The sequence below is a fragment of the Rhinolophus sinicus genome, chromosome 3 (genome assembly GCF_057876585.1).
Source record: "Rhinolophus sinicus isolate RSI-liver-muscle chromosome 3, RSI-T2T, whole genome shotgun sequence".
NCBI classification, from domain to species: Eukaryota; Metazoa; Chordata; class Mammalia; order Chiroptera; family Rhinolophidae; genus Rhinolophus; species Rhinolophus sinicus.
This window is the reverse complement of record NC_142503.1, coordinates 178,785,146-178,809,804: the sequence shown is the minus strand read 5'-3', so window position 1 is coordinate 178,809,804 and position 24,659 is coordinate 178,785,146. Positions and strand designations below refer to the sequence as shown.

General features: G+C 49.4%; 1 protein-coding gene across 3 annotated transcripts in view; it reads right to left on the bottom strand.

Annotated features, from left to right (window-relative positions):
* Positions 1 to 2,487: 2,487 nt before the first annotated feature.
* JDP2 (Jun dimerization protein 2) overlaps positions 2,488 to 24,659 on the bottom strand; it is a 39,476-nt gene continuing 17,304 nt past the window's right edge. For all 3 annotated transcript variants that reach the window (XM_019733654.3, XM_074327198.2, XM_019733656.3), the window contains exons 3-4: positions 10,424 to 10,528; positions 2,488 to 3,640 (exon numbers count right to left, since the gene is read on the bottom strand). In XM_019733654.3, coding sequence (XP_019589213.1) covers positions 3,455 to 3,640; positions 10,424 to 10,528 — 291 coding nt within the window. In that variant the 3' untranslated portion in view covers positions 2,488 to 3,454. The remainder of the gene's footprint in view (positions 3,641 to 10,423; positions 10,529 to 24,659) is intronic.

The following is a 24,659-nucleotide window of genomic DNA, read 5'->3' as shown; positions in this document are numbered from 1 at the left end:
ATCTCGTTGCTAATGAAACTTGTCCTTCTCAGGTTGCACAGTTGATTCTCATAATGACCCTGGACAGAGGTGGCAGCTCTTACTTATCCCTACCTGTCAGGAGGACATAGGGAGGCCCAGGGAGGGACTGATGAGCCTCACACCATTGGTTGTGGTCATTCAGAAGCTGGATGAACCCAGAAGTCTTGGATTCCAGTCATTTATCACCATGGGAACCAGGTACATGGCCAGAACACAAACTCTGCAGCCACTTCTAGAGAATAAAAGACATTCACATAATTTGTACGATGTAGTAAATATCAATAGCTATACACACTAACAGGGCAAGACATTACCCTTGTATGGAGTTTGATATTTCACATGACACCTTTACCTGCATTCCTCATTTGACCCAGACAACCCCATAACAACGATTTGTATTATATCCTACCTTACAGATAAAAGTGAGGCTAGTGGCTAGTCAGTAGAAGATTGGTCTTGAACCTATTTGCCTTTGAAATATGTCTTCCTGCGTACATTTGGAGATGGGAGTCTGAGAGTTGGGAATTCTCATATGTGCCATCTCTTCTGGCCCCCTGTACTAGTTCTCGCAGCAACTGAGGTCACATCACAAACATGAAGCATTTCCCCACAGGGTGAGGCCAGGCCCCAGTTCTTGTACACCGGTAGTAAGACTGCAAGAACATCCTGACTCTGCCACCAAACAGGACTGTGTGACCTGGGGCAAGTCACTTCTCTGTACCTCAGTTTTCTCATCTATAACATGGGGATGATGGCATCTGTCTCCCGGCAAGGTCGCATGAACCAGCTGCAGTAACACATCGAAAGTGCCAGGCACACAGAAAACACACAAGTGTTAGCTCTTAGAAGGGAAACCACGATTGTGACTTCTGGCCACCCCTGGTCCTGGTGAGGAAGAAACACCGAGGGCAGGCCTCAGCACAGCACAAGTCACTGATTCGGGGAGACAGCCCATCCACAGAGGCTAGCAGGGCTCTATTCTGGATGTACAGGCTCTCTGAACCGTAGCACAGGACCAGGGGAACCGCAGCCAGTGGCAGGCAGAGGTCTTGCAGGAACCACTACCAGGTCATTTGAGGGACCCTGGTACGTCCATGTCTTCGTTTCTCTCATGGCTTGAAAAATGTCAAAGGATTACAGCATGAGGGTTTACCATGGCTGCCACAGCAGACAGTGAGCTGACCAGGCCCTTCTTCCAATGCAGGGCTCAAGGGTCTACACCAAGCGTGTTGGGAAAAGGGGACCTGAGATGAGTAAGGAACCAAAGGGTGTATTAATGACCTATTCTCAGTTCCGGTCCATCCCAGAAGACCTCAGCCACGATTTGGGAAGCAACTCAAGGTCACTGCTGTCCTTGACATGAACCCTCCTCATCAACAGGTAGTTATCCAGCCCCAGTGATGGAGGAGAGAGGACACACAACAGAAGGTAAGAGAGGAGGATTTGGCTCCTAGGCCTACCTCTTTTTAGTTGGATGAACTTTCCAACTAAAGAAAGATCTCATGCATTTTCCACGCATGAAGGTGCCTCGTGACGTATTGCCTGCCAAGTAAGTGGCAGTGACCGCATATCATACTGAGCCATCCTTGCTCTTCTGAGTCAGGTATTCAGCTGTGCAGGTGAGCATGTGACTGAGTCATCCACACCGCTCTCCTGGGTCAGGCACACATTTGCCTGGCTCACTCCATGATCACAGCACAGCCTGGAACTCTCTCCAGCCCTCCCAGAAACTAAATCTGTAACCACGGCTTCATAGGCTTCCTGGTCTAATTAGGTGAGACAGTCAACCTTGGGATAACCATATAGTCAGCTGGCGACAAGTGGAGAGTCACGGGCCTTTGGAGGCAGATTTCAGACACCAGCTCTGCCCCTCGCTAGCTGGGTGACCCTGGAGAAGTCCTTACCCTCTCTGAGCCTCAGTTTAGTCGTTTGTAAAATGGGGGTAATGATGCCGATTTATGCTGTTGGAAGAAGTAAATGAGACTATATATGCTTGTTACACAGTAAGTCAACAAATGGTGGCTGCAAGTTTACCTCTATCTCCCTGGGCCTCTAATTCCTCCTCTGTGAATTGGGGACAATTGCTGCTCCCTGGAGTGGCTGTCATGAAGATGAACTGAAACCGTGTACGGACATAGCTCATGACCAGAAGGTCCATGAGTGCAGGGCTTAGGTTTATTTTATTTCCCAGTGACAATTCAGTGCCCTGTAGTGCCTGGTACACATATGGAGACGCTCAGTAAACATTTGTGGAGTGAATGAAAAAGTAAGTACTGCAGATTTCTTTAACTTCTCTGAGACTCGACCTCATCTGTAAAATGGGTACATAAACACTTACCTGTGAGGGCTGCTGTGAAAACCAAGGGCCTACACAGATGCTCCAAACATTCTCGGAGACGGCACACCGGAAGCCCCATGGTGCCTGCCCTACACCCCATTCCCTAAGCACACACCACAAGAGGCAGCTGGGTAAGTAAGAGTAAGGTTTACTGAGCGATACAGGACTGAGTACTATGAAGGGTTTACCAGGATGGAAATGCACCCCACCCCCGCCCAGCCACCCCCAACACCCAGAGACTACAGTACTTAGGAGTTACACACAACGGCCATAACTGCTGGATATCTGTTCGTAACAAACAAACCATAGCATATTTATACTGTATCACATCGAGTGATTATAGAAATCCATATATATATTGCTTGTATAAAATCTTTTTTTTTTGTAAAAAATATTAAAAGAAAAAAAAGTATAAAAAACATGTGCAGTTGAAAGCCCTGCCAGGACAGCCAGTCTGTAAACATTCAGTGAGTATGTGCTTTGGAAGGGCGCCCGCGCCTCGTGCCCACAGCAACTCCAGCAGGGCCGGCGAGGGTGCGCCCCGGCTGCCACTCCTGGGCAGGGCCGCGCTGGACGGAGGTGGGCGGGGCGGGGGGGGGGGGTCGGGGCCCCGCATCACGCCCCTCTCTAGCCTCGCGTCGGGGTCAGGGGTCAGGACTGGGGGCAGGCAGATTGCAGGTTCACTCTGAGTTCCATGCTCAGCCGCATTTCAGTTGCAACTCATGGCTTTTCCTGGCTGCTCGGAGGTCCCTTGGGTGGGTGCCCTGGCAGAGAGGCCAGAGAAGTGCCCTCGGCTGCCAGGTTGGGCATCTCTCCCTCCGGCCCAGAGTCTCTGGTCCTGCCTCCTTCAAGCCTGGCCCCAGGCAGGACAGCCCCACCCGTGGGGCTACTTTGGTCTCAGCGCTTGGTCCTGGGTTTCATCAGCCTGTCCTTCCCCTGGGTGGCTGATCTGAGTTCCACCAAGAAGCCCCGCCAGGGTTGGCTGTGCTGAGCCTCCTTGAAAAGTTTTTCACTCAGCAAAGAAGGGCCCCCTGGGCCCCTCCTCCTCCTCCCTTGTCTCCTCTTCCTTCTTCTCTTCTACCTCCCAGCCTATGGTCACTTCTTCTCCAGCTGCTCCAGCAGCGGGTTGCCCTCTGACTCGGGAGTCTTGACGCTGTCGGTCCGGACAATGCAGGTGGGGCGGTGCCTGTTCAGCATCAGGATGAGCTGCTGCCGCTCCTGCTTCAGCTCTTCGATCTGCGTTTTCAGCTCTGCGTTCATGAGTTCCAGCCGCTCAGATTCCTATGCGAGAACACAGAGTCATGGCTTTTAAGCTCTGGGAAGAGGCTCTGCCTTTGGGTAGGCACAAGGCTGGCATTTGCCTGTTTTCTGTCTGCTCCATTCCCACTGGAGGAAGCCCAGAATCTGCTCTTGATCCCCCAGGATAACTGACTTCCTGCAGGCAGTGTCCTTCACACCTGTGACCCTGGCCTGTGCCACCCGTGGAATAAACCCATCATATCATGGGGCCAGCTCAGCTCATGTCCCACCTCTCCCCTCGCTCAATCCACTCCAGCCACAGTGGTTTCCTTGCTATTGCTCAAATATACCAAACACTCTCCTGCTTCAGAGCCTTTGCACAAGAAACAAAGGGTGGGAGAAGAATAGAGGCCAACTGGATCTAGAGCAGGTACATGGAGTGTCCACAGAGGGGTTACAGGTGGCTCCCAGGTGGCAGGACAATGGCAAAGTGCTTTGATGTGTGTGCCCCGTGTGGTCATGTAATTCCTTCTAAAACATGTGCTTCCTGGTTATTAGCCTATAATTGTTTACACAGCCTCTTCCTTATCCCGTTATCTAGAAGCTTTGCCCACTTGGAGGCAGTAACAGTCTTCCTTCTGGATCCAAAATGAGGTCGCAAATAGACCTCAGGAGCGATTTCCAGCGAACTCTGCAGCTCCACTGCAGCTCCAGGGAAAGGAAAGAAAGTAGGTTTGATTTGGGGGCTTTACGTGTTCATAGTGTGGATAGTAACAGTCATACCAAGTCAAGGTTCAGGGGTCAAAACAGTGAAACAGAACAACAGCTCCTGCGTGATTTTTCTTGGACCATATCTAAAACCTTATAACCAGTTTATTTATTCAAGCGCCAGCCATGTTTGAGATCAGTGGTTCTCAGCTAGGAGCGGTTTTGCCTCCCAGGACAATACCTGGAGATGTTTTTGGTTGTCACCACTGGGGAGGGGCTGCTACTGGCATCTCATGGGTGGAAGCCAGGGATGCTCATAAACACCCTGCAATGCCCAGGATGGCCCCACAAGATCTTGTCCAAAATGTCAGCAGTGCCAAGGCTGAGCAACTGTGTAAGACGAAAAACACACGGTTGCAGCTGTGTGTGTAACAACGGCGTGTGGCCCTGGATCAGGCCTATGCCATGCCCTTCCACCTGCAGGGCCTGGGCACCTCTCTGCGGGTCTCGGGGGCCCTCCGTGGGGCCCACACACACCCTTTGTCGCTGTCTTCCTCACACCAGCCTGTTTGACTAAACTGCTCCCTGTGCTCGTCTCTGAGGGGGCAGTGTCAGTGCCTGGGGACCTCAGGTCTACTGAGATGTGCAGTCCTCATGACCAGACGCTGAGGGAGAACAGGAAAGGAAGAAAGAAAAAGAGAGAGAAGAGAGGAAAGGAGAGAAGAGAAGAGAAGAGAAGAGAAGAGAAGAGAAGAGAAGAGAAGAGAAGAGAAGAGAAGAGAAGAGAAGAGAAGAGAAGAGAGAAGAGAAGAGAAGAGAAAATGTTCAGCGGAAAATATTAAAAACCAGCTATGGTGGGTTTTCATTCAACAGGCTGAGGTGTGATGGGCAGATGGGCCACGTCCACTCCTCTCAGAATTCCAAGACAAGGCCGTCTCTGAGGGCCAGGAGAGACCCCACGTGAAACCATGAGTCAGTGAGTGACCCATTAGTCTGGGGCACTTAGGTGCTAATCTTAGCCACCGGCTCACTGGGTCTGACGAGCTGGTGACTTTGGATACGTCTCCAAACCCTCTGACCATGGCTCTCTCCCCAGCCAAGGCTCCCACTTTGAATCCTCTGAGTCTTTGCCTCTAGGAGTCTCAGTTCAATGTACCATCTGTGAGTATTTGCTAAGGACCTGCCGACTATAATACATGCTCTGAGGGAAACCCAAAGACCCATGAGCCCCCAACACAGTGCTTGTGCTGCTTCCACTCTGAGGGGAGGAAGGGTCCACACAGCAGGCAGCGCTTACGATGTGCCCATCAGCCAGGCAGGGTCTGGACGACCTTCAGAGGGGCTCAATAGCCAGGTCTGATCTTGGGTTGGAAAAACGGGTTGACTCTGCTTGAATAGAGAAGGTAGGTGGGGATGAGGGATTTCAGAAAAGAAGCCCTGAAAGCTTAAGATGTGTTTAGGAGATAAGATCCTCCATTGTGACCATAGGTGACTTCAGGATGTAATGGGGTAGAAAACTGGGCAGGTGGATATAGAGCCAGACCAGGAAAAGCTTTAGGGTTTCAAATCAGAGTCTAGAGAAAGTTTCTTATCTTCTCTGAGCCCCGGTGAGCTCATCTATAAAAAGATAATGATCGTGGGATTAAATGAACTCGAATGGGAAAGGCACTTTGTAAACCGATGGGCTAGGGAGTCTTACGGAATTTTTCTCTAAACTGTGAGCAAGAGAATATGAAGAAAGAGAAGGAAGAGAAGGAGGACGTGTCAAAGAAAGCTTAGCAGGTCTTAGTGACTGCCTGGAGTTGGAGAATGGGAGACAGGGAAGAGAGCTGTCTGTGTGCCGGGGGAGGGGCTGTTCTGGGGAGTGCTGGGAAAGCGCAAAGAAGGGGTTCGGTTGTAGGCACAGTGAGAGGAAGTTAACAAGGGGTGCAAGGGGCCGTGTCCGACACACAGCATTCAGAACTGTTATGACCCAGCTCCTTGCAGTGCCTGCATGTCAAACCAGCCTTATTTGTGAACCTCTGTGCGCACAGAAAGACCAAGAAGGCATGTGGCAACTTTCTTCACACGTGCACGTATCAGAGGAACGCCACTGCATTCTGTTGGATTTAAAAATTACGGTAGATCATGGAATATCATCTGGCTGTCAGAATGTAACTAACTGCTTTGTTGTTTCATTTCCTTCTGGTTTATTGGTTGGTGCCACATATTTATTTATTGTATAAGTTGAATTCAGAAGAATCTCTTTTTAACCATGATTGTAGAAGTGGTTTATGGTTTTATAATAGCAATAACCTGATCTGTTTTCCTAATCAACTAAGGAATGTGGGCTAGGAGCTTCACATGTTAATTATGAAGTGAGTAACTCTACTTGCATTTTTGTTTATCAGTTTGCCTTCTGGTAGATATTTATTGCCCTAGAGAAAATGAAACCATTGTTGTTTTAGAATAGAATTTGTGCACACGAAGTTTCGATCTCCTCCATGGTGGTCAGCAAAAGCAATAGAAAAAATACACAGTGAGGGGCGTAGCGTCCTGGCTGTGTGACCTTGGCCGAGTTACTCCCCTTCTCTGGGCCTAAGTTTCCTCCCAGAAAATATAATGATTGGTCCAGGGGACTTCAAGCATTAAGATTTTCAGACTCTATTTTCTTAAAAAAGTTATCCTAATACAGTTAAAATAGGGTTCCACTGCCCAACTCTTTACAAAAAGAGCTGGGAAGAAGCCTGATGCAGCCTTCTGAGCCCAAAAGACTTGTCTGAATTAAAATCCTGAGTCTGCCCCTTGCTGGCTATGCTGCTTGCTGCAAACAAGATTCTCAATTTCCCTGAGCCTGGCAACCTGAATAGAGTGCTGGCAGTAGAGGAAGCCCAGGGGTCTAGTCCTGACTTGGCCACTGTGTGACCTTGAACAAACTTTAATCCTTCCGAGTCCTTGCCTCCTCCAAGAGTCACTGTGACTGTCAAGGACAGAGTGGCTGTGAAGAAGAACACAGAGCACCATGGGAATGTGAGCTGGTTACAGCTACGAGCACCCAGGGAACCTGTTAGGCACAGCAGCTACAGAGGCTGGCGTTACAGCAGGGAGAAGCCTGGGGGCTGCTGTTCCTGACTGCAGCTAGGAGGTGCTAAGGCCCCCCTGGGGAGAGGATCTGACCCACCCAAAGGACCACCTCCTGCCTCCTGCGTCTTCAGGGCCTCAGGTGGTCTAGGCGGGAGAACTCTGAGATGTTACAGAAATCTCCCAGGGTGTATCTGGGTGTCCAGGGGTCAAGGATGGGAGAATGACTTTTTACATATGTGTGTATGTGAGTGTGTATATACTATATGTACACATACACATATACACATACACACACACACACACACACACACACACACACACACACACACACACCTTTGTACCTCTGAGACTTGTAAATATTTTACCTGTTAAAAAAATAAATTCCCAGAGAACCCCCCAGGGATGCGGACATTGACTGTCAACGCAGCCATCTGCATTTGTGCCCCAAAGCTCACACCCAACCTCTGTTCCAAGGCCAGAGGGGAGGAAGTCGCATGGGGCAGAGGGTGAGGACTGGGCTTGGGCTCAGACGGACCTGCCCAAACCTCCCTCCTCGACCCAAGGCCATACACTCGCCCTCATGCTCGCAGCTGCCTTCTTCTCTCACCGGGACACCACCACAGCCACAGTTATCTTCCCGCTCTGTCCTTGGCTGCCCCAATCTGTGCCCCATGCTGCAGCCAGAGGGATCTTTCTAAGGTGTTTCTCTCTCGTTCGGAAACCCTTCCATGGCTCTCCATGACCATACAACTCATCGCCCTAATGGGGATACTTATGAGAGTGAAAGAAAGTGCTATTAAGCCAGGACAACAGGCAGACAACCCAGCAGAGAGGACCACCTGACACCTGTAGGATCTGGGGCCTGCCTGCCTCTCCATTCTCCCACCTGTACTCCAAACTCTAACCATCCTTTTCAATTCCTCAATCTCATTCTTAAACAGCTCTCGCCTCTGGCCTTTGCTTGTGCTGTTCCTGGTTGTGCCCCCCGCCCCCCAATCCCTGTCCTTTTATGCCTCAATAAGCAGGCGTTCCTCAGCGTAGTCTGGGACATTCTCACAATATTCTCACAGCTTGAATCTTCCCACAGCTTGCTGGGCTTATCTAACATATCACTCAGTACATGTTACTATTCCTCGCTTCCCTCTGCCATCCCATGGCAGACATCATTTGCTTGTCTGCTGTGCCGCAGGCACTCACTAAACACTGATTGAATAGACAGATGGATCAGCCAATGAATGAACGAATCCCGGCTCCACCGTTTGCTAGCAGTGTGACCTTGGGCAAGTAACTTGACCCTACATGTTAATGTCCAACGTGCAGGTAAGCAATAGTTCTCTCACCGGAATGTTATAAGATTAAATGACACACGTGAAATGCCTGGCACACAGTAGGTGCTCAGCAAGTGTTACTGGAAGCAGCTATCACCATTCATTTGGCACTGTCTGTTTACTGCACTAGTGTGTTATCGGTTTACATTCACTTGGCATATCTTGCATGCTAACTGGCTGACAAGCCACTGAAGTCAGGGATCTGATGTGCGACTGCTCTGTCCCCAGCTGTACCTCACCCAGCTCTATAGGCACTCAGGGCTGGACATGAGTATGTGACACCCCATCCATTTAAAGGCCCATGTGGAACCTGTGTCTTAGAAACTTCTTGAAAACTTCCAGTCCAGTGTTGGTCCACATCTCTTCCAAGGGGCTCCCAGATCTTGGAGTCTACCCCCACCTGGATGCGTGCAGCCTGGCATACATACTGCCCTATGCTGATTACACCCGGGGCCTCAGATTTGCTCTCTGCTTGTTGGAAGCCCAAGAAGAGACCCATAGATCCCCAGTGTCAGAGAAAACCAAAGCCAACGTGCCTTGTCTCTCCAGCTCCCATAGCAGGGATCACGTCTGCTCCTTCCTGTGTGTCCTCCAGCGCACCGAGCTCAGTGCTGGGCACTTAGTACATGCTTAAAAATACTTGTCAGCTCATCAACAGATGAGCAAAAGCATGAACAAACAAATGAATGAGTGAATGCGGGCCAGCACAGCAAAGTGTTAAGAACAAATGCTTTGAAGTTAGCCTAAGGTTCGGATCTCATTTCTACCACTTTAGTTGCTGAGGGACCTGGGCAAGTTACTTAACCTTGCCGTGCCTTAGTTTCCCCATCTACAGGAAGAGTATCATGAAGGCACCTACCTCGTACAGTTATTGTGCCAATAAAATGAGATAATACACACACAGCACTTAGCACACTGCCCAACTTTACAAATGTTAGCAACTATTGTTAATGGTTGCATACTGTAGAATAGAGCCTGACCCATGTTGTTATCATTATATGGTGTTACAATCATTATTTAGAAATGAAGAAGGGATTGGGGGTGGGGAGGCTGGAGACTACTGGCCTGGACTAATTAGCTTTCTGGTCATGTTCCTTCACTGCCATCTACCATTTTTGAGGAGCCGGGAAGGCCTAAGAGATGGGACTCCGCAGAGAAAGAACAAACACCTGCTTGGCACATTCCAAATGACAGGGCAGGGACCCGCTTTGAGGGCCACGAGGAAAGGCACTTGTCTGCTGACCTTTGCATCCCCAGTGGCAGGAGCAAAGTGCTCCAGGGTCATCCTCAGTGAGCCAGCTGGGAGGCAGGGCTGGAAGGGCTTCCTGCCGCCAAGGAAGGAGCTTTTCTCTGCCCAGGCGCTGTGTCCACTGCCTACATACATGGCATTGTCATCTCTTTCATTAGCACCCACCCTAGATAACCTGGGCAGCCACCAGGGTACTAAAATGGGTAGTACCAATCCTGGGCCATCTGAGTCAGTCAGCACCAAGGGCCTAACCTCCGTGGGAGGAACTGGGCTCCCGGAGATCTGGGTGGGCAGGAATTGCTGCAGGCTGCCCTTGGTTGTCCTGACTCGGGAGGGGACAGCAAGGAGGGAAGAGCAGAGGGGTCCAGGCTCTTGGCTGATGCCAGCAGGTACACACTGATCCCGCAGGCTTCAATGACGTCTCCCAGTCCACACGTGCACAGGCCCACTGCCGGCCCTGGCCAGCGCCCTGCTCACCCGCTGCAGAAACTCCGTCCTCTCCTTTTTCTTGTTCCGGCATCGGGCCGCTGCGACTTTGTTCTTCTCCCGGCGCCTTTTCCGTCTCTCCTCTTCCTCGTCTAGCTGTGAGGGCAGAAAGTTGCTGATTAGCGCTGAGGCCGGCCAGGAGTACGGCTTCCCTCCTGACACACAGACAGACAGATGGACAACCCCCATCCTAAGCCACATCTCAGCAGAGCGAGCCGTCCCTGCCTGCCAGCCTGCTGGCCTCTCGGCTGGTGAGATGGACAAGCTTCCCAGCCAGCCTACGGATCCACTCAGAGCAGGTGGGTACCCCAGCGGCAGTCAGGGCCCCAGGAGGGCAGGGCTGCCTGGGTTCTGCCAGAGTTCAGGAGGCCATGCCTGGAGAAGCTATTCGCACAGAGGTGGCACCCAACAGGTGGTGATGGTCTATTCTCCTGCCCAGCCCAAGACCTCTGGGCACTGTTTTCCAGACCAGTGGTTCCCAGGCACTTCCTTTAAAACCACCTTGGGCATGGGCACAGTTTTTGCATTCTGCCCCCACTCATTTTCACCTCCCTGAGGTACCTCACCCTCCCTCTTGGTCCTTCCAAATGTTCAGATCTATGCCCTTGACTACTAAACAGTCTCCCAGCCTCCTCACCTGGCTTTCTGCCTCTTCCCTGCCTCTGTATGCTCTTCCCCCAGGATACCCACTTGTATCCCAGGATCCCAGCATCCTGAACAGGACACAGGCCAAAGGGCATCCTGAGTCTCTGGGCTTGCTTTTCCCCAGGACGCATTAGGCAATGCACTATAAATGAAAGAGGGCCCATAACATGGGACAGAGGAAACTCACTGCCCCCCAACACTGGTTTCTCATCAAAGTGGCAGTTATTATTGTTTAATGAATAATAACAACAAGAGCTGCTGCATGTTGCCTACTTTGCGAAATGCTTTAAACACAGGTCACATAATCCTCACAATCAAAGCCTGATGAGGAAGGTACTATTACTGTCCCATTTTACAGATGGTGAGACTAAGGCTCACCAGTTAAGCTTACCCAAGGCCATTGGTCTAGGAAATGGCAGAGTCAGCCTTCCAACCTGGATTCCTCTGACTTTAACCCTCCTGCTCTTGACCACTGGCCCACACAGCCCCAGCCCATCAGGATCACTTTCCTGTGGTGTCTCTTGCTGTCCATGACCTACAGGAGAACCTGGAGGACACCCACAACCCACTGGGCTGGGGACAGCCTAGAGTGAGAAGCCACTAGAGAAGTCATTGGATTGCCTTGGGCTTGCCAACTCTCTCACTTCTCGAGCCAGTGGGGGTGATTCTGGCAGCCTCAGGCCTGGAACAAGGTCTCAGCTGAAAGGGCTTTGGGCCAGGAAAATAAACAGCCTCTCTCTGTGCAATCCCAGCATGCTTTAGGAGGTCAGGACCCAGGGCTGGGGCCAGAGACCAGCACCTACGGCCATCGTCACCGGCCCTGGCAAGGCAGCCCTTTCTCCTTCTCCACCATGTCTGAGCGTCTCCCGGACCCACTCCCACCCTGCCTGGGAGGCTGGCCTGAGAGGTACCTTGTCAACACTGCCGCACCCAAGCACCTCCCAGCCCCGTGGCCTCCTTTGAAACAGAACCAGAAGTGACAGCTCCTCTGGCTGACCCGCATCTGGGAAAATAGAAACCTGGACAAAATTGATTCCGCCCAACCTCAACCTCACCCCCAACAAGGCAGAGGTAACCGTGACGACAGGCAGAGGGAAGGAACGGGAGGAAGTGGCAGGCAGTGCAATCTCCCCTCGGCCAGGAGGGTTTGCCCACAAACTGCCAAGGTGATGTGTGCAACCTGAGCACTGGCGGGCTTGCAGGGCCTCGAGCCCCTCCCTGGGAGCACCCTGGGTTCTGGCAGAGCTGCCATTTCCGAGGAGACACAGCCTCTGTCCTCCTAGACTCAGTTCCCCAACCCACCCCAGTGCAGGGCCTCCTCCTACATAAAGTCAGGGGCAAACGGAAGCTGCTCGAGCAGCAGATGCAAAGAGGCTCAACGCTGTAAGTTTAAGAGCTCACCCGGGCCAGGCTGATGCCCAGATAGAGGGCTGCTCCATCCTGCCCTCCTGGTGCATCAAGCCCCTCCTGCCATCACCCCGACTCCACACATTTCACCCTTCTCCAAGCCCCCAGGCCCTCCGGAGATGACCTTCCTTTCACATTTGGTAAACTCTTACTCAGCCTTCAAGAGCAAATGCCAACTTCTCCAAGGAAGGCTCCTTTGACTCCAGGATAGAATTAACTGCTATTTCTGTGCTGCTACAGCACTTTGAGTAGGACCCCGCTGTAAGAGTCTCTATCATATCCCACTGTAGTTCTGTTTATGTAGGTACCTGACTTCCCTTCTGGGGACCTGAGCCTCCCCAGCACCTGGCATAGAGCATGGCACTTAGTAAGAGCTCAGCAAATGTTAGTCGAAGGAAAGGAAAAAAGGATTCTGGAGAAAGAGGACACAGGCTTGGGTTCTATAATTATAACCGTGATTTATTGCCTGTGTTTGTATCTGCATTACCTTTTCCCCAGTGCTCATAGAGAGCCTTCTCTGTTGGGATGGCCTCTTCCTTCTGGCTATAGGAGGCCAGCAAAGCTTGGGGATTGGGTCCTGCCTTCCCCAGAAGCACATTGGCCAAAGACAGAGCCTAGATTCAGGGGTGCAGGCCCCTAATGGCAGTGGCAGGGCAAATCCTGAGCAGGCCCTGAAAGTATCCAGGCTGTGCACTGAAGCCTAAAGCTTTCAGTTCCATAGCCACTACCAGCCTCCAAGCCCGTCCCCAGCCTTTCCTGCACCCACGCCCCGCCTTGGCTGGCATGGCCCAATAAGGCAAGAAATGGCCCCAAAGCCCCATGGCCACACCTTCCTTCCCCGTTGACACTGTGCTGCATCTCCCCCAAATCCTACTGCTATTTAAGAACCAACCAGAGGAAAAAAAAAAAAAAGAACCAACCAGAGGGCGTGGAGAAAACAGCTGCTGAGGTCCCTCCAGAAATATGGGTAGGGCAGTGCCCCTCACTCAGCCTTCTCCATCCCCATGGGCTAACTCTGGCGCCTTGTGCCCGGGGCCTGCGTGGTCTGCGCCCCCCACTAAGACGAGACACCCCTCATTCCTCCTCCAGACCTTCTTTCATCCAAGAGTCAAGGCTGCTACCCCTCCTCCTTAATGCTCCCCTGGTTTCTCAAAGCATTTGGCTGTGAGTGGGTGAGAGACTGTAGAGTGTTTTCAACACACACAGTTCAGACGTCTAAAACCAGAACCCCAAAATGGGAGATGACGATTTTTTTTCTACAGATACAGCTGAAAGAACCAGGATGTTTGAGGAGGAGGCAGCCTGACACTCAATACATTTAAAGAACCATGAGGTGGGGGCTAGAGGGTGGAGGGGAGCATATCTTTCCCTGTTCCCAAACTTAGTTCTGGCTCTGCTTTTCCCACATTCCCAGGAAGGCCTGGGCAATACTGTCTGTGTTCTGGAAGTGAGGGGTGCCCCTGGGCCACCCTTCATATTGAAGGAACAGACTTGGGGACCCACGGCTGAGAGGGCCCTCATGTTTGAGCAGTCCCTCCTCAGGGAGCCTGTTTTTAAGCCCCTGCTGAGGGCTGGGGGACCCTCGCCCCTGGCCACAGCTGACTGGACAAAGTGTGAATGGCTGACCTGAGCTGGGCTATATTCACCTCCTGGGAATTTGAAATTGGACTGCTGGACTGGGGGACAACCAAATTCAGCCATGTGCCCAGAGAAGCAGAAAGAGCTAGCTGCGGATATGTGGAGATGAGCAGAGACCAGAGATCATGTGGCAAGAGAGAAACCAACACTCAGCTCGCGGAGGGAGTCAGAGAGACAGAGAGGGAACTGGTAACAGAGAGAAAAACAGGACCTGGGCCAGGGTGAGGCGAGCGAGGTGCCTAGGACACACATTTAAGGAGGCGCTCATGCCACAGGCAGGATCGGCACCCAAGAGTGAGTGCCTCCTTAAATGTCATGCCCAGGGCATCTTGCTTGCCTCACATGAGCTACAGACAGAGAAAGGTGAAGAATGAGAAAGACAGGAAAGAGAGAAACACAGAGAGACAGAGAGAAAGAGGCAGAGCCACAGAGAGAGACACACACAGAGACATGGACAGAGGCCAACGATGCAGACAAACCGAGTGGACAGACAGACAGCACAGCCAGAGAAATAAACTTGGTCCTCCTGGTTCCACTCCTGAAGAGGCCTAACATGCTTCCTGTCCTCGGGGTCCATGATACACAGCCCTGAATATATTCTGAAATTTCTCCTCTGGCCTAGCGGGAGTTGGAAAAGGTTTCTGCTTCTTGCCACGAAACGATGCCCAGCCCACCAGGGTCCCACCCTTATGAAGTCAGGTGACGCCAGGTGAAACTGGAGGAACCGAGGGTGGTCCCCAGTGATTCAGGGGAGAATCACTGCTACCCAGGAGCCATGCCTCTAGAATAGTTGAGAAAGTGGCAGAGCCTGAGTGCAGAATGGCCTATGAGCAAGTTGAGGCAAGTCACCTCTGTAGGAATCAAATCCCCTGGATTAGGAGTCCTACCAGGTTAAATGGTTTCAGTAAACCCCCCAGGACTGTCCTATTACCCTCCCCATTTTTACAGAAAAGGAAACTAAAGATATCAAGGCTGCATGGAAGGTTCCACAGTGACATCCTTTGGGTCTCAGGGCCTGAGTGCCTCCTGCTCCCCAAGAGTGGGTGGTCTGTGTGAACCCCACCTCCCCCCCCCACACACACACATACAGTAACAGGCCTCTTGCCCTTTCAGCTCCATCCTGGTAACAGATCTGTGGATAGGGCTGTAAGTGAAAGAAGCAGGAGAAACTTCTGCTCTGAAGGCAGTGACCATTTTGTTTTTCCCTATTTAGGTTTTTTTAAAATAAAAACTATTTATTGCACAATTAACACTGAATGTGTAGCATTAAAGCTTTGTGGTTTCAGGGAGGGAGTTCAGCTATTCTGTTCCTGCCTCACCCTCACTCGTGGTGGCAGCGTTTCTCAGGCCCTGTCTGCAGGCCACATGGCTTTCACACGGTGGCAACAGTTGCCCAGATGTGACTGTGAATTCTGACATTTCATAAGCCTTTCCAAAAATGTATCTGGTGGGCCCCGCAAAGTGATAGGATGAGAAAAAGCAATGACACTTTTTAACCCGAGGCACTGAAAATATAGAAACTGTCACATGGACAAAGCAATAGAGAAAAGAACAATAAAGCAGACAACAAGCAGAAACAGAAGGGAAGATAAAAAACAAATCAAACCCCCAGCCCTGATCAGAGAAGCAAGCGAAAGCCAGGAAGGCTTCTCTTGTACTGAAACTGTCGCATGGACAGAGAGACCAGGCATCTGAGACACCACGTTCAGAGCGGGCAGGGTTGGCAGAATGGGCTTTGGGATCTAAGCGGCTTGGGTCCCCCTGCAGCTCTGCTACCAACTGGCTGTGTACTCCTGGGAAAGTCACTCAGCCTTTCTGAGCCTCCATTTTTCTCCTGTAGGAGGAAAGCACTGAGCCCTGCTATACAGGTTTGTAATGAGGACTAAGTCCCAGCCCAGAGCCCGGGACACAGGAAGGATTCAGTAAATGCCAGCTTCCCCACCTGCCTTTTAAGGTGAGGCAAGGAGGCAGAGATCGTGCTGCCCAGGGCACACCCAGCTTCTAGCGCCCACGGGCAAAACCTGGCATAAAAGGAGACCCGGGAGAGGGGTAGCAGAGTGGAGATGCTTCAGAGCATGCAAATTGTCATAAGCAGGCCTGAAGTCACAGCCCTGGCCAGGCCCACAGGGCCCTCCCCCACTGCATAGAAGAACCAGATTTCAACACCAGGGACCCATGAGCACCCTGGGAAGTAAACACCCAAATACCAAACATACCAGACATTCCCCCATACAAACAGGCCTCACTAAGCCAGGGGCTGTGGTCCCCCCCCACACCAACAAAAAAAGTAGGGCAGTCCCAGGACAAGACCTCACTGGGCAGCCCAGCCAGACTGGGCCCACGATCCCCTCTGCCTCCTCCTACCCCCGGAGGGAGGAATTAGGAAACCCTAGGGCCCTTGTCCAATACCCCTGCTGACCCCCCACAGCCCAGAGGGGCCAGGCCTTCTCCACCAGCATCTCCCCCGGGGCTAAGCTGTTGGAAACTCTCTGCCCTCCTCTCTCTCCTATCTTCTCGGGCCAGGCCCTTGCCCTGCAAACAGCCAAGGTCTGGACCTCAGCTGTGAGATATTGGACAGTTTCTGTGAACAGTTGATAGGGCTGTAGGAGAAAGTTCAAGACGAATGGTCAGCCGAAGGCTGCGGTTGCAAACTCAAATCACCTCCAGGGGCCCAGCAAGTTAACCCTTCATGAGGAGGAGGGTGGGATGGAGTGGTGGCCCCCCGCGGGGACACCCCAATCGGCCCCAGTGCAGTGCAAGCTCCGTGCTGCCAAATTTTCCAGGTTTTCAAGATTAGCTGAAAATATGGATGTTTAAGTATAATCTCCCAAATTTTCATTTGGCAATGAATTCCATTTTGAAAAGAATACTGTGTGAGCCAAACAAAACACATCCGTACCAGCCCATGGGCTAATTTATAACCCCTGGCAGGTGACAGACACAGGCAGGGTTGGTCCTCAGACACCTGGTTCTAGTCACCATGACGCCCTATATTCTGTGACCTCGGGCCGGTCAGTTCACTTCTCTCATCCTCAGTGTTCATAACCACGCTAGCTCCCACTCTTCGCTAACGCAAATATCTCTGCAGTGGCTACTAGGTGAGGTCACGGAGCTGGGAAAAGACATCCTGCTGCCTTCCAAACAGTGGGCTGGACTAAAATCTCCCCAAAGTGCCACCTCGCTCTGATGTACCTGGGTTTTCATTCATCCAGTCTTCAGGGTCAGGTTAGACTGACTGAGAGGAGAGAGAGAGGGATGTAGGAAGGACATCTCCCCGCTTTTAAGAAGTTTCAGAAATAGTGACTTCACACATTCTTAGCACCAGAAAGGGGCTCTTGGCAAGCACACAGGCCAATCCCTAGACTTTACAGAGGAGGAAACTGAGGTCCAAAGAAGGAAGCAAATTGCTCCAAGGCTTACACTTGAGGGCAGGACCTGAGTCCTCATGACCAAGTCCAAAGGACACTGCCGGGTCAGTCCCCCTGGGCCTCCTGGCTCTGCCTGACTGTGCATCACTCCCTTTCTGGAATTCTCTCTGCCCTGGATGCAGACACGTACTTGTCTGTCCTCCTCCTACTTCTCAGACCTCTCCTTGCTGCCTCTTGTCCAGGACCCTCTTCCTGCCCCTTGTAGGGTGATGTCTCCCAGGGTTCTCTCCTCAGCCTGCCGCCTTCCTCACTCCATATGTACCACCTGTGGGTCATCGCTTTCATCTCATGTGGTTTCATGTACCACCGACACACTAATGCCAACCAAATCTTTATTTTCAGACCAAAATATCCAACTACCAGCTGGACATTCAATCTGGATGTCTCTCAGCCCCTCAGAGTCTCTCTCCTCAACTGGTACTTCATCTCTATTCTCCACCCCAGCTGGCATCACCGCCCACACCGTCACTGCAGTTAGAAACTCAGGGCCTACCCCTCACCTGCCCCTCTCCTTACCTCCAGTTTTGACCATACAGGCCATGCAATTCTACATCCTAAATCTTCCTCAGATTTGCTCCCAACTCTCCATCTGCATTGTCACTTTCCAAGCTCACTTGAGCTCTCGCCACCCCCTCTACTGGACCACCTCTCCTGAATCACCTCCTAGGAGGCCTCCTGACCTTGCATGACCATTCTCCAGCCCAGTCATCAGAGGGATCTTTCTAAAATGCAAACCTACTCTAGTTATTGGCCTTTGGGGGGGTTTTCATTACCCTCAAGCCCAAGCTCTTTAATGTTTCAAGCAAGGTTCCCCATGACTTGGCCCCACCTGCTCTGGTCTCACCTTCTATCCCTACCCTATACTCCATGTTCCTGCAATGCTGAGTCTCTATATACCCTACACCTCCCCAGCCTCATGCCATTGCCCCTGCTGTCCCCTTGGCTTATTTCAGCCTGTACATTCAGCTCATGCATCACCACCTACAGGAAGCCCTCTGTGATTCTCATTCCCTCTGAGAGGCTGGGGAGGTGTCCCTCTGCTCCAGGCTCCCACAGAACTCTGAGCTTATCCTGGCCCCTACCATGTGGTATTCTATCCTCAGTTCCTGCCTCCTCCACTAAAATGGGAATTCCATGAGGGCAAAGTCTGTGTCTTGTTGACTTTTTGTGTGCCCAGCACCTTACCAAGTTTGTGTCTATCAGTAGCACTCAATAAATGTTTGCTAAAGGGAGACCTGATCCACAGAGCTGGTGACCTAGACAAGAACTCCTGCTTTCCAGTTCAATGCCCTTTCCTCTTTACTCCAACTGCCCCTGATGCCAGGCTATAACCAAACACATTCACCTACAAACAAACCCACACACTGGACTCTGTGCTCACTCAAAGCATCAAACCAGCCCAGCCAACCCCAGGTGAGGGTTCTGAACAAGAGCTGGCAGAGGCAACGGCTCCACCTGCCAAGATGATTCACTCAGCTCCCCTGGCTGGGGGTGCAGGTGGATAAGCAATTGCTCAGTGCACTTGGCATATGCAGGAAACGGTGGGGTGCAGCAGGGCTGCAAGCTAAGCTCTATCTTGAGGTTCTGGAACTGAGAAGACCCAAAGATCCTAGGTCCTTCATGCACCCCCGCAGGCTAGGGAACTCAAGTTCAGAGAAGGGGAGTGAGTTTGCCCAGGTGCCTGTGTCAGACAGTGACAGGAGCAACCAGAACACACTGCTCTCTGGAAAGAGGCAGGGAATGCCTTCTTCATGAACTGAAAGCCCGACTCTGCTATCACTGTTGGGCATCAGATCCCACAGGGGGATCCATCCCAATGACTGCTCTGCCTGCTCACATCTCAGCAGCAGGAAGCACTGACCTTGGCCGTCCCAAACCCCGTCCTCAGTAAAAACCTTCACCTGGGTTAAAAGAACCCATAAAACAATAGGCCACTGAGGCATGAGGCTGGTTTATATGAACAGAAGAAGGAAAGGCCATTCTCTCAGAAAGCACTGGAGAACAGCCTGTTTCCACCGCTAAGAAAAGACAGCACCGTGTTTGGAACAAAGCCTGAAAAAGCTGGCTGGGCAGGGTGACACCCATCTGCAGATGGCCCTGCTAAGGAAAGAGCAAACACTTACTACAAAAGTGAGGTAGAGGCCAAGAGACATAGGAAAAATAACCTTGGCATGGGCAGAAAATCTAACATTCAATTGAAAAAGAGACTGTGATTGCCTGGAAATTCTTTTGCTGGAGAAAGGCTATTTGAAGAATGATGGCTCTTTTTTGGTTGAAATATATCTATTTCAGGCCCATTTCATATGTATGGTGTTGTTGAGGTTTGGTTTCCCACTGGCCATCAATCAATTTTCTTGCCCAATTGACAATCGCTTCAAAAGATGAGGAAAGGGGAGAAACAGTGGACCCGACAAGACCCTCCCATCCCCAAAAGACAGGTAAGAAGCGGAATATATCGGGCTTCAGGGGAAATCGGTTTTCTTCTAAAAAAAGGGTTAATAATACAGTTCAAACTGAGTCTTTAACAATAAGAAGCAGCGTAATATGCCTTGATTACACTGGGGCAAAAAAATAAAAATGAAAAACAGAGACAAGAGCTCCTGCAAAACGATGATCGACGATTAAATGAAAATGCAGTTATTGCAAAGAATATCTATGAACAGGGCTGCCCTGAAAGTCCCGAGTTGGTCAAAGTAGAAAAACATTTCAAGTACCACCATACGATTAAAGCTTTGCAAGTCATTTGTCTTTCACCATGAAGGTGAAAAACAAGGTCCTTGGCTTAATTATTCTCCACCAACGCAGTTCCATTTAATCTGTATGCAGGCTGTGCAGCTAAAATACGAATTTCAGCCAATTTCTTTCAAGCACGAGGCACAGATGACAAGTCACTGAGCCAAACGGCGACCTCTACTTTGCGGGTACTGAATGCCCGCTAATAAAAATCCCACCCAGGTGACGTGACCAGACAAATTCACAACCAGGGGTACCTGGCCTGGAGGATGGAAGGGTTTCACTACAAGTGATATATGTAATGAAATGGATGCAATTCAGGTTTTGGAAATGGGGGAAGAAAGGGCTTCGCAGTACCCAGGCAGAGTGGTGGGTAGGTGGGTGTGGAGATCTCCCCCCAACTGCAGTTCTTACAGCTGCCGCCGTGTTTCCCTGAAAATAAGACCTAGCCGGACCATCAGCTCTAATGCATCTTTTGGAGCAAAAATTAATATAAGACCCCGTCTTATATAAGAACCAGTCTTTTATATTATATTACATTACATTACATTATATTATACCTGGTCTTATATTAAAAGAAGACCGGGTCTTATATTAATTTTTGCTCCAAAAGATGCATTAGACCTGATGGTCTGGCTAGGTCTTATTTTCAGGGAAACACAGTAAGAACTCTGGGTCAGATACAGTAAATGGGGGCTCCTTTGGCAACAGAACAGTTTGATTCTCCCTTCTAAAACAACGAAGAAACCAGCCTACTGACAAGCTCAGCAGCGTAATTAATTAGGAAGTCCCTAGGGTGTGAATGCTGGCAGCCAGGAGCATCTCAAGACCTGGAAATAACTGGTTTGGAAATGCTAAGGTGTTTGCTGACTCAGAGAGCAACCTTGCCTTACACAGAGGCAGGTACCACACACATAAATGAATACCTGAGGGTGTGTGGGTCTCTCCAGGAAACTTGAGACAGGTTTGGAGAGAAACGTGATTTTTGACTCTTGTAGCTGTTCTCAGAGACAATCATTGCCAGTCAGAGCTGGAAGGCTCAGGTCATCTAAACGTGTAGAGAGCATAAGAATCCCCTGGAAGTCTTATTACATCACAGATTTCTGGGTTCCACCCTCTAGAGAGCCTGCTTCAGTAGGGTTAGGGTGAGATCCAAGAAACTGCACTTTGAACTTATTTCCAGATGCTGTACCCCTGCTCTGCAGACCCCACTTGGAGTAGCGCCAGTGTAAACCAGTGGATTTCAGACTGGTTTTGGCAGCAGAAGGATCTCGTTCAAATGATACCACAATATGTTAAATACTAGATAAAGGCGGTACTTTATTACAGGAATCACAGTTGTATTATATACTTATTACAGTCTTTCACTGAGAACAATACGTTGTTTGTAGCTGATGCAAAACCTTTACCTCAGACGTCAAGGGGGACAGTGGCACGTTCCTGACAGCCTCAGGATCCAGATTATTCCTGTCTTATGTTTTCCTTGCACACACAGATCAATAGTTACAAAGAGTGCGTTTGTATACACACACACACACACACACACACACACACACACAGTCATGCGTTGCATAACGACGTTTTGGTCAATGATGGATCACATCTACGACTGTGGTCCCATGAGATTCTAACGGAGCTGAAAACTCCCTATCGCCTGGTGGCATCCTAGCTGTCATCACATCGCAGCGCAATGCATTACTCACGTGTTTGTGGTGGTGCTCGTGAAAACGAACCTGCTGCACTGCCAGTCATATAAAAATATAGCACATACAATTATGTACAGTATGTCACACTTGAGAATGATAATAAACGACTACGTTACTGGTGTATGTATGTACTATACTACACTTTTTATCATTATTTTAGTGTGCACTTCCTACTTAGAAGAAAAAACTTGCTATAAAACAGTATGCCATGTTCCTGCAGCAGCAGCCTCGTACATTTTGCATTTACCACGTCACTTGATTGCATCAGTGTTTCTTGTGCTTGATTTCATCTAGTTTTGTACAGAAACATGCTGTACAGGCTTGTGGCCTAGAAGCAGTAGGCTATACCAGAGAGCCTTGGTACGTATAATGGCTATACCACCCAGATTTGTATAAGTGTACTCTGTGATGTTTGCACAATGCCAAGGTCACCTAATGATGCATTGCTCAGAACGTGTCCCTGTCGTTAAACAGCATATGACATATTATTTACATATATATGTAAATAATGTTTTACCAGCTTGCCTTGCACTCAAGATGCTCATCAGTTAAAGAGAAGTAGCAGGAAGAGTTTTGTTCTGAAGTCTGTGCAAAACAGATTAACCTGACACCAGAGGTCACTTTGCTGGTACTCTCCAAGGTGTTAGATTTGAGTACTAAAAGGCATGAGCATGTGTGTGAATCTTGCCTTTTAAAACACAGACTAGATAAAATTATGCTTTAAAAATGAGACCCTGGAAAGTTACTTAACCTCTCTGAGCCTCCCTTCCCTAACAATCGATTGTACTAATAACACCTACCTCTGAACAGATCGAAGGAGATATGTCTACAAAGGCAGTTTGCAAACAATAAGGTGCTCTGCTTGTGTGAGCCTTCTGTCCTGAACCCAGATATCCTCACTCTTTCAAAGACCTGGGCCGGTTTATACTGTACCAAGGATTTCAACCAATGGCTACAGCCTAGAACCACCTGCGGCCCCACCCAGGCCAATTGAATCAGAATCTCTGGGCTCTACATCAATATTTTTTGAAATGCTCCCCAGGGGACTCTAAAGATTAGCCAGGATTACTCCATATTTCCTCCTGAGGTCCACACAAAATCCTGCCAAACTGCTCTCATTGCTTCTGGATGGCCGCTAGCAATAAAAAGGAAAGAGGAGAAAAGGCCCTTAACCAGATCCTGGCTTTTTCACTGCTGTTGGCCTGACAGGGAGTTTTAATATTAGGTTGGTGCAAAAGTAATTGCGGTTTTTGCAATTATTTTTAACCTTTTAAACTGCAATTACTTTTTCACTAACCTAACAACGACAGCTACTAATTCTGGAGCACCAATACATGCTGGGTGATTTACAAACCTTATCCCTTTTCATCCTCCCCATACCTCTGTGAGGTAGACATCATTCTTTCCCATTTTTAAAACAGCTTTATCGAGATATAATTCACACATACCATGCAATTCGCCCACTTAAAGTATACAATTCAACAGCTTTTCGTACATTCAGAGTTGTGCAACTATCACCACAATCAATTTTAGAACATTTTCATCACCTCCAAAAGAAACCCCACACCCCTTAGCTATAATACCCACGCACCTCTCCCATCAACCCCAGCCCCAGGTACCAGGGAACTGGTTCTCCTTCCTGACTCTATGGATTTGCTTATTCTGGACATTTCACATCAATGGTATCCTGCAATATGTGGTCCTTTGTGACTGGCTTCTTTCACTTAACGCAGTGTTTTCAAGATTCATGCATGTTGTAGCAAGTATCAGTACTTTATTCCTTTTTATGGCCAAATAATATTCCATGGTATGGATACACATCATATTTTGTCTGTCCATTCATCAACCAATAGACGTTTGGGTTGTTTCCACTTTTAAGATATTCTAAGTAATACTGCTATAAACATTCATGCACAAATTGTTGTGTATAGTCCCCTTTCTATTGGGTATATCTATACGTAGAAATGGAACTGCTTTGTCAGATGGTATGGGTTTATGTTTCGCCTTTTGAGGAGCTGCCAAACTGTTTTCTAAAATGGCTGCACCATTCCATTCCCAGTGGCAGTTTACTAGGATTTCCATCTCTCCTTGACCTCACTAATACTTGTTATTATCTGTCTTTTTATTGTATTCTAGTGGGTGTGAAGTATTATTTCACTCTGGTTTTCATTTTCATTTCTTTGATGGCTGATGATGCTGAGCATCTTTTCATGTATTTATTAGCCATTCACATATCTCCTTTGGAGAAATGTGCATCAAGATACTTTGCTCACTTTTAAATTGGACTATTTGTGTTTTTATTATTGAGTTTAATAGTTCTTTATATATTTTAGATACAAGTCCCTTATCAGATCCATAATTTGCAAAAATGTTCTTTCATTCTGTGGATTGTCTTTTTACTTTGTGGCCTTTGAAGCACAAAGTTTTTCATTTTGATGAGGTCCAATTTATCTACTTTTTTTTAATTTTGTTGCTTGTGGCTTTGGTGGCATATTGAATCCAAGGTCACAAAGATTTATTGCTGTTTTCTTCTAAGAGTTTGCAGGTTTAGCTCTGACATTAGGTCTATGATCCATTTTGAGTAAATTTTTGTGTATGTTATGAGATAGAGTCTCTTTCCTTCCATTTTTACAACAGAGAAAATTAAAGATCGAATGTTTAGTAACCTTC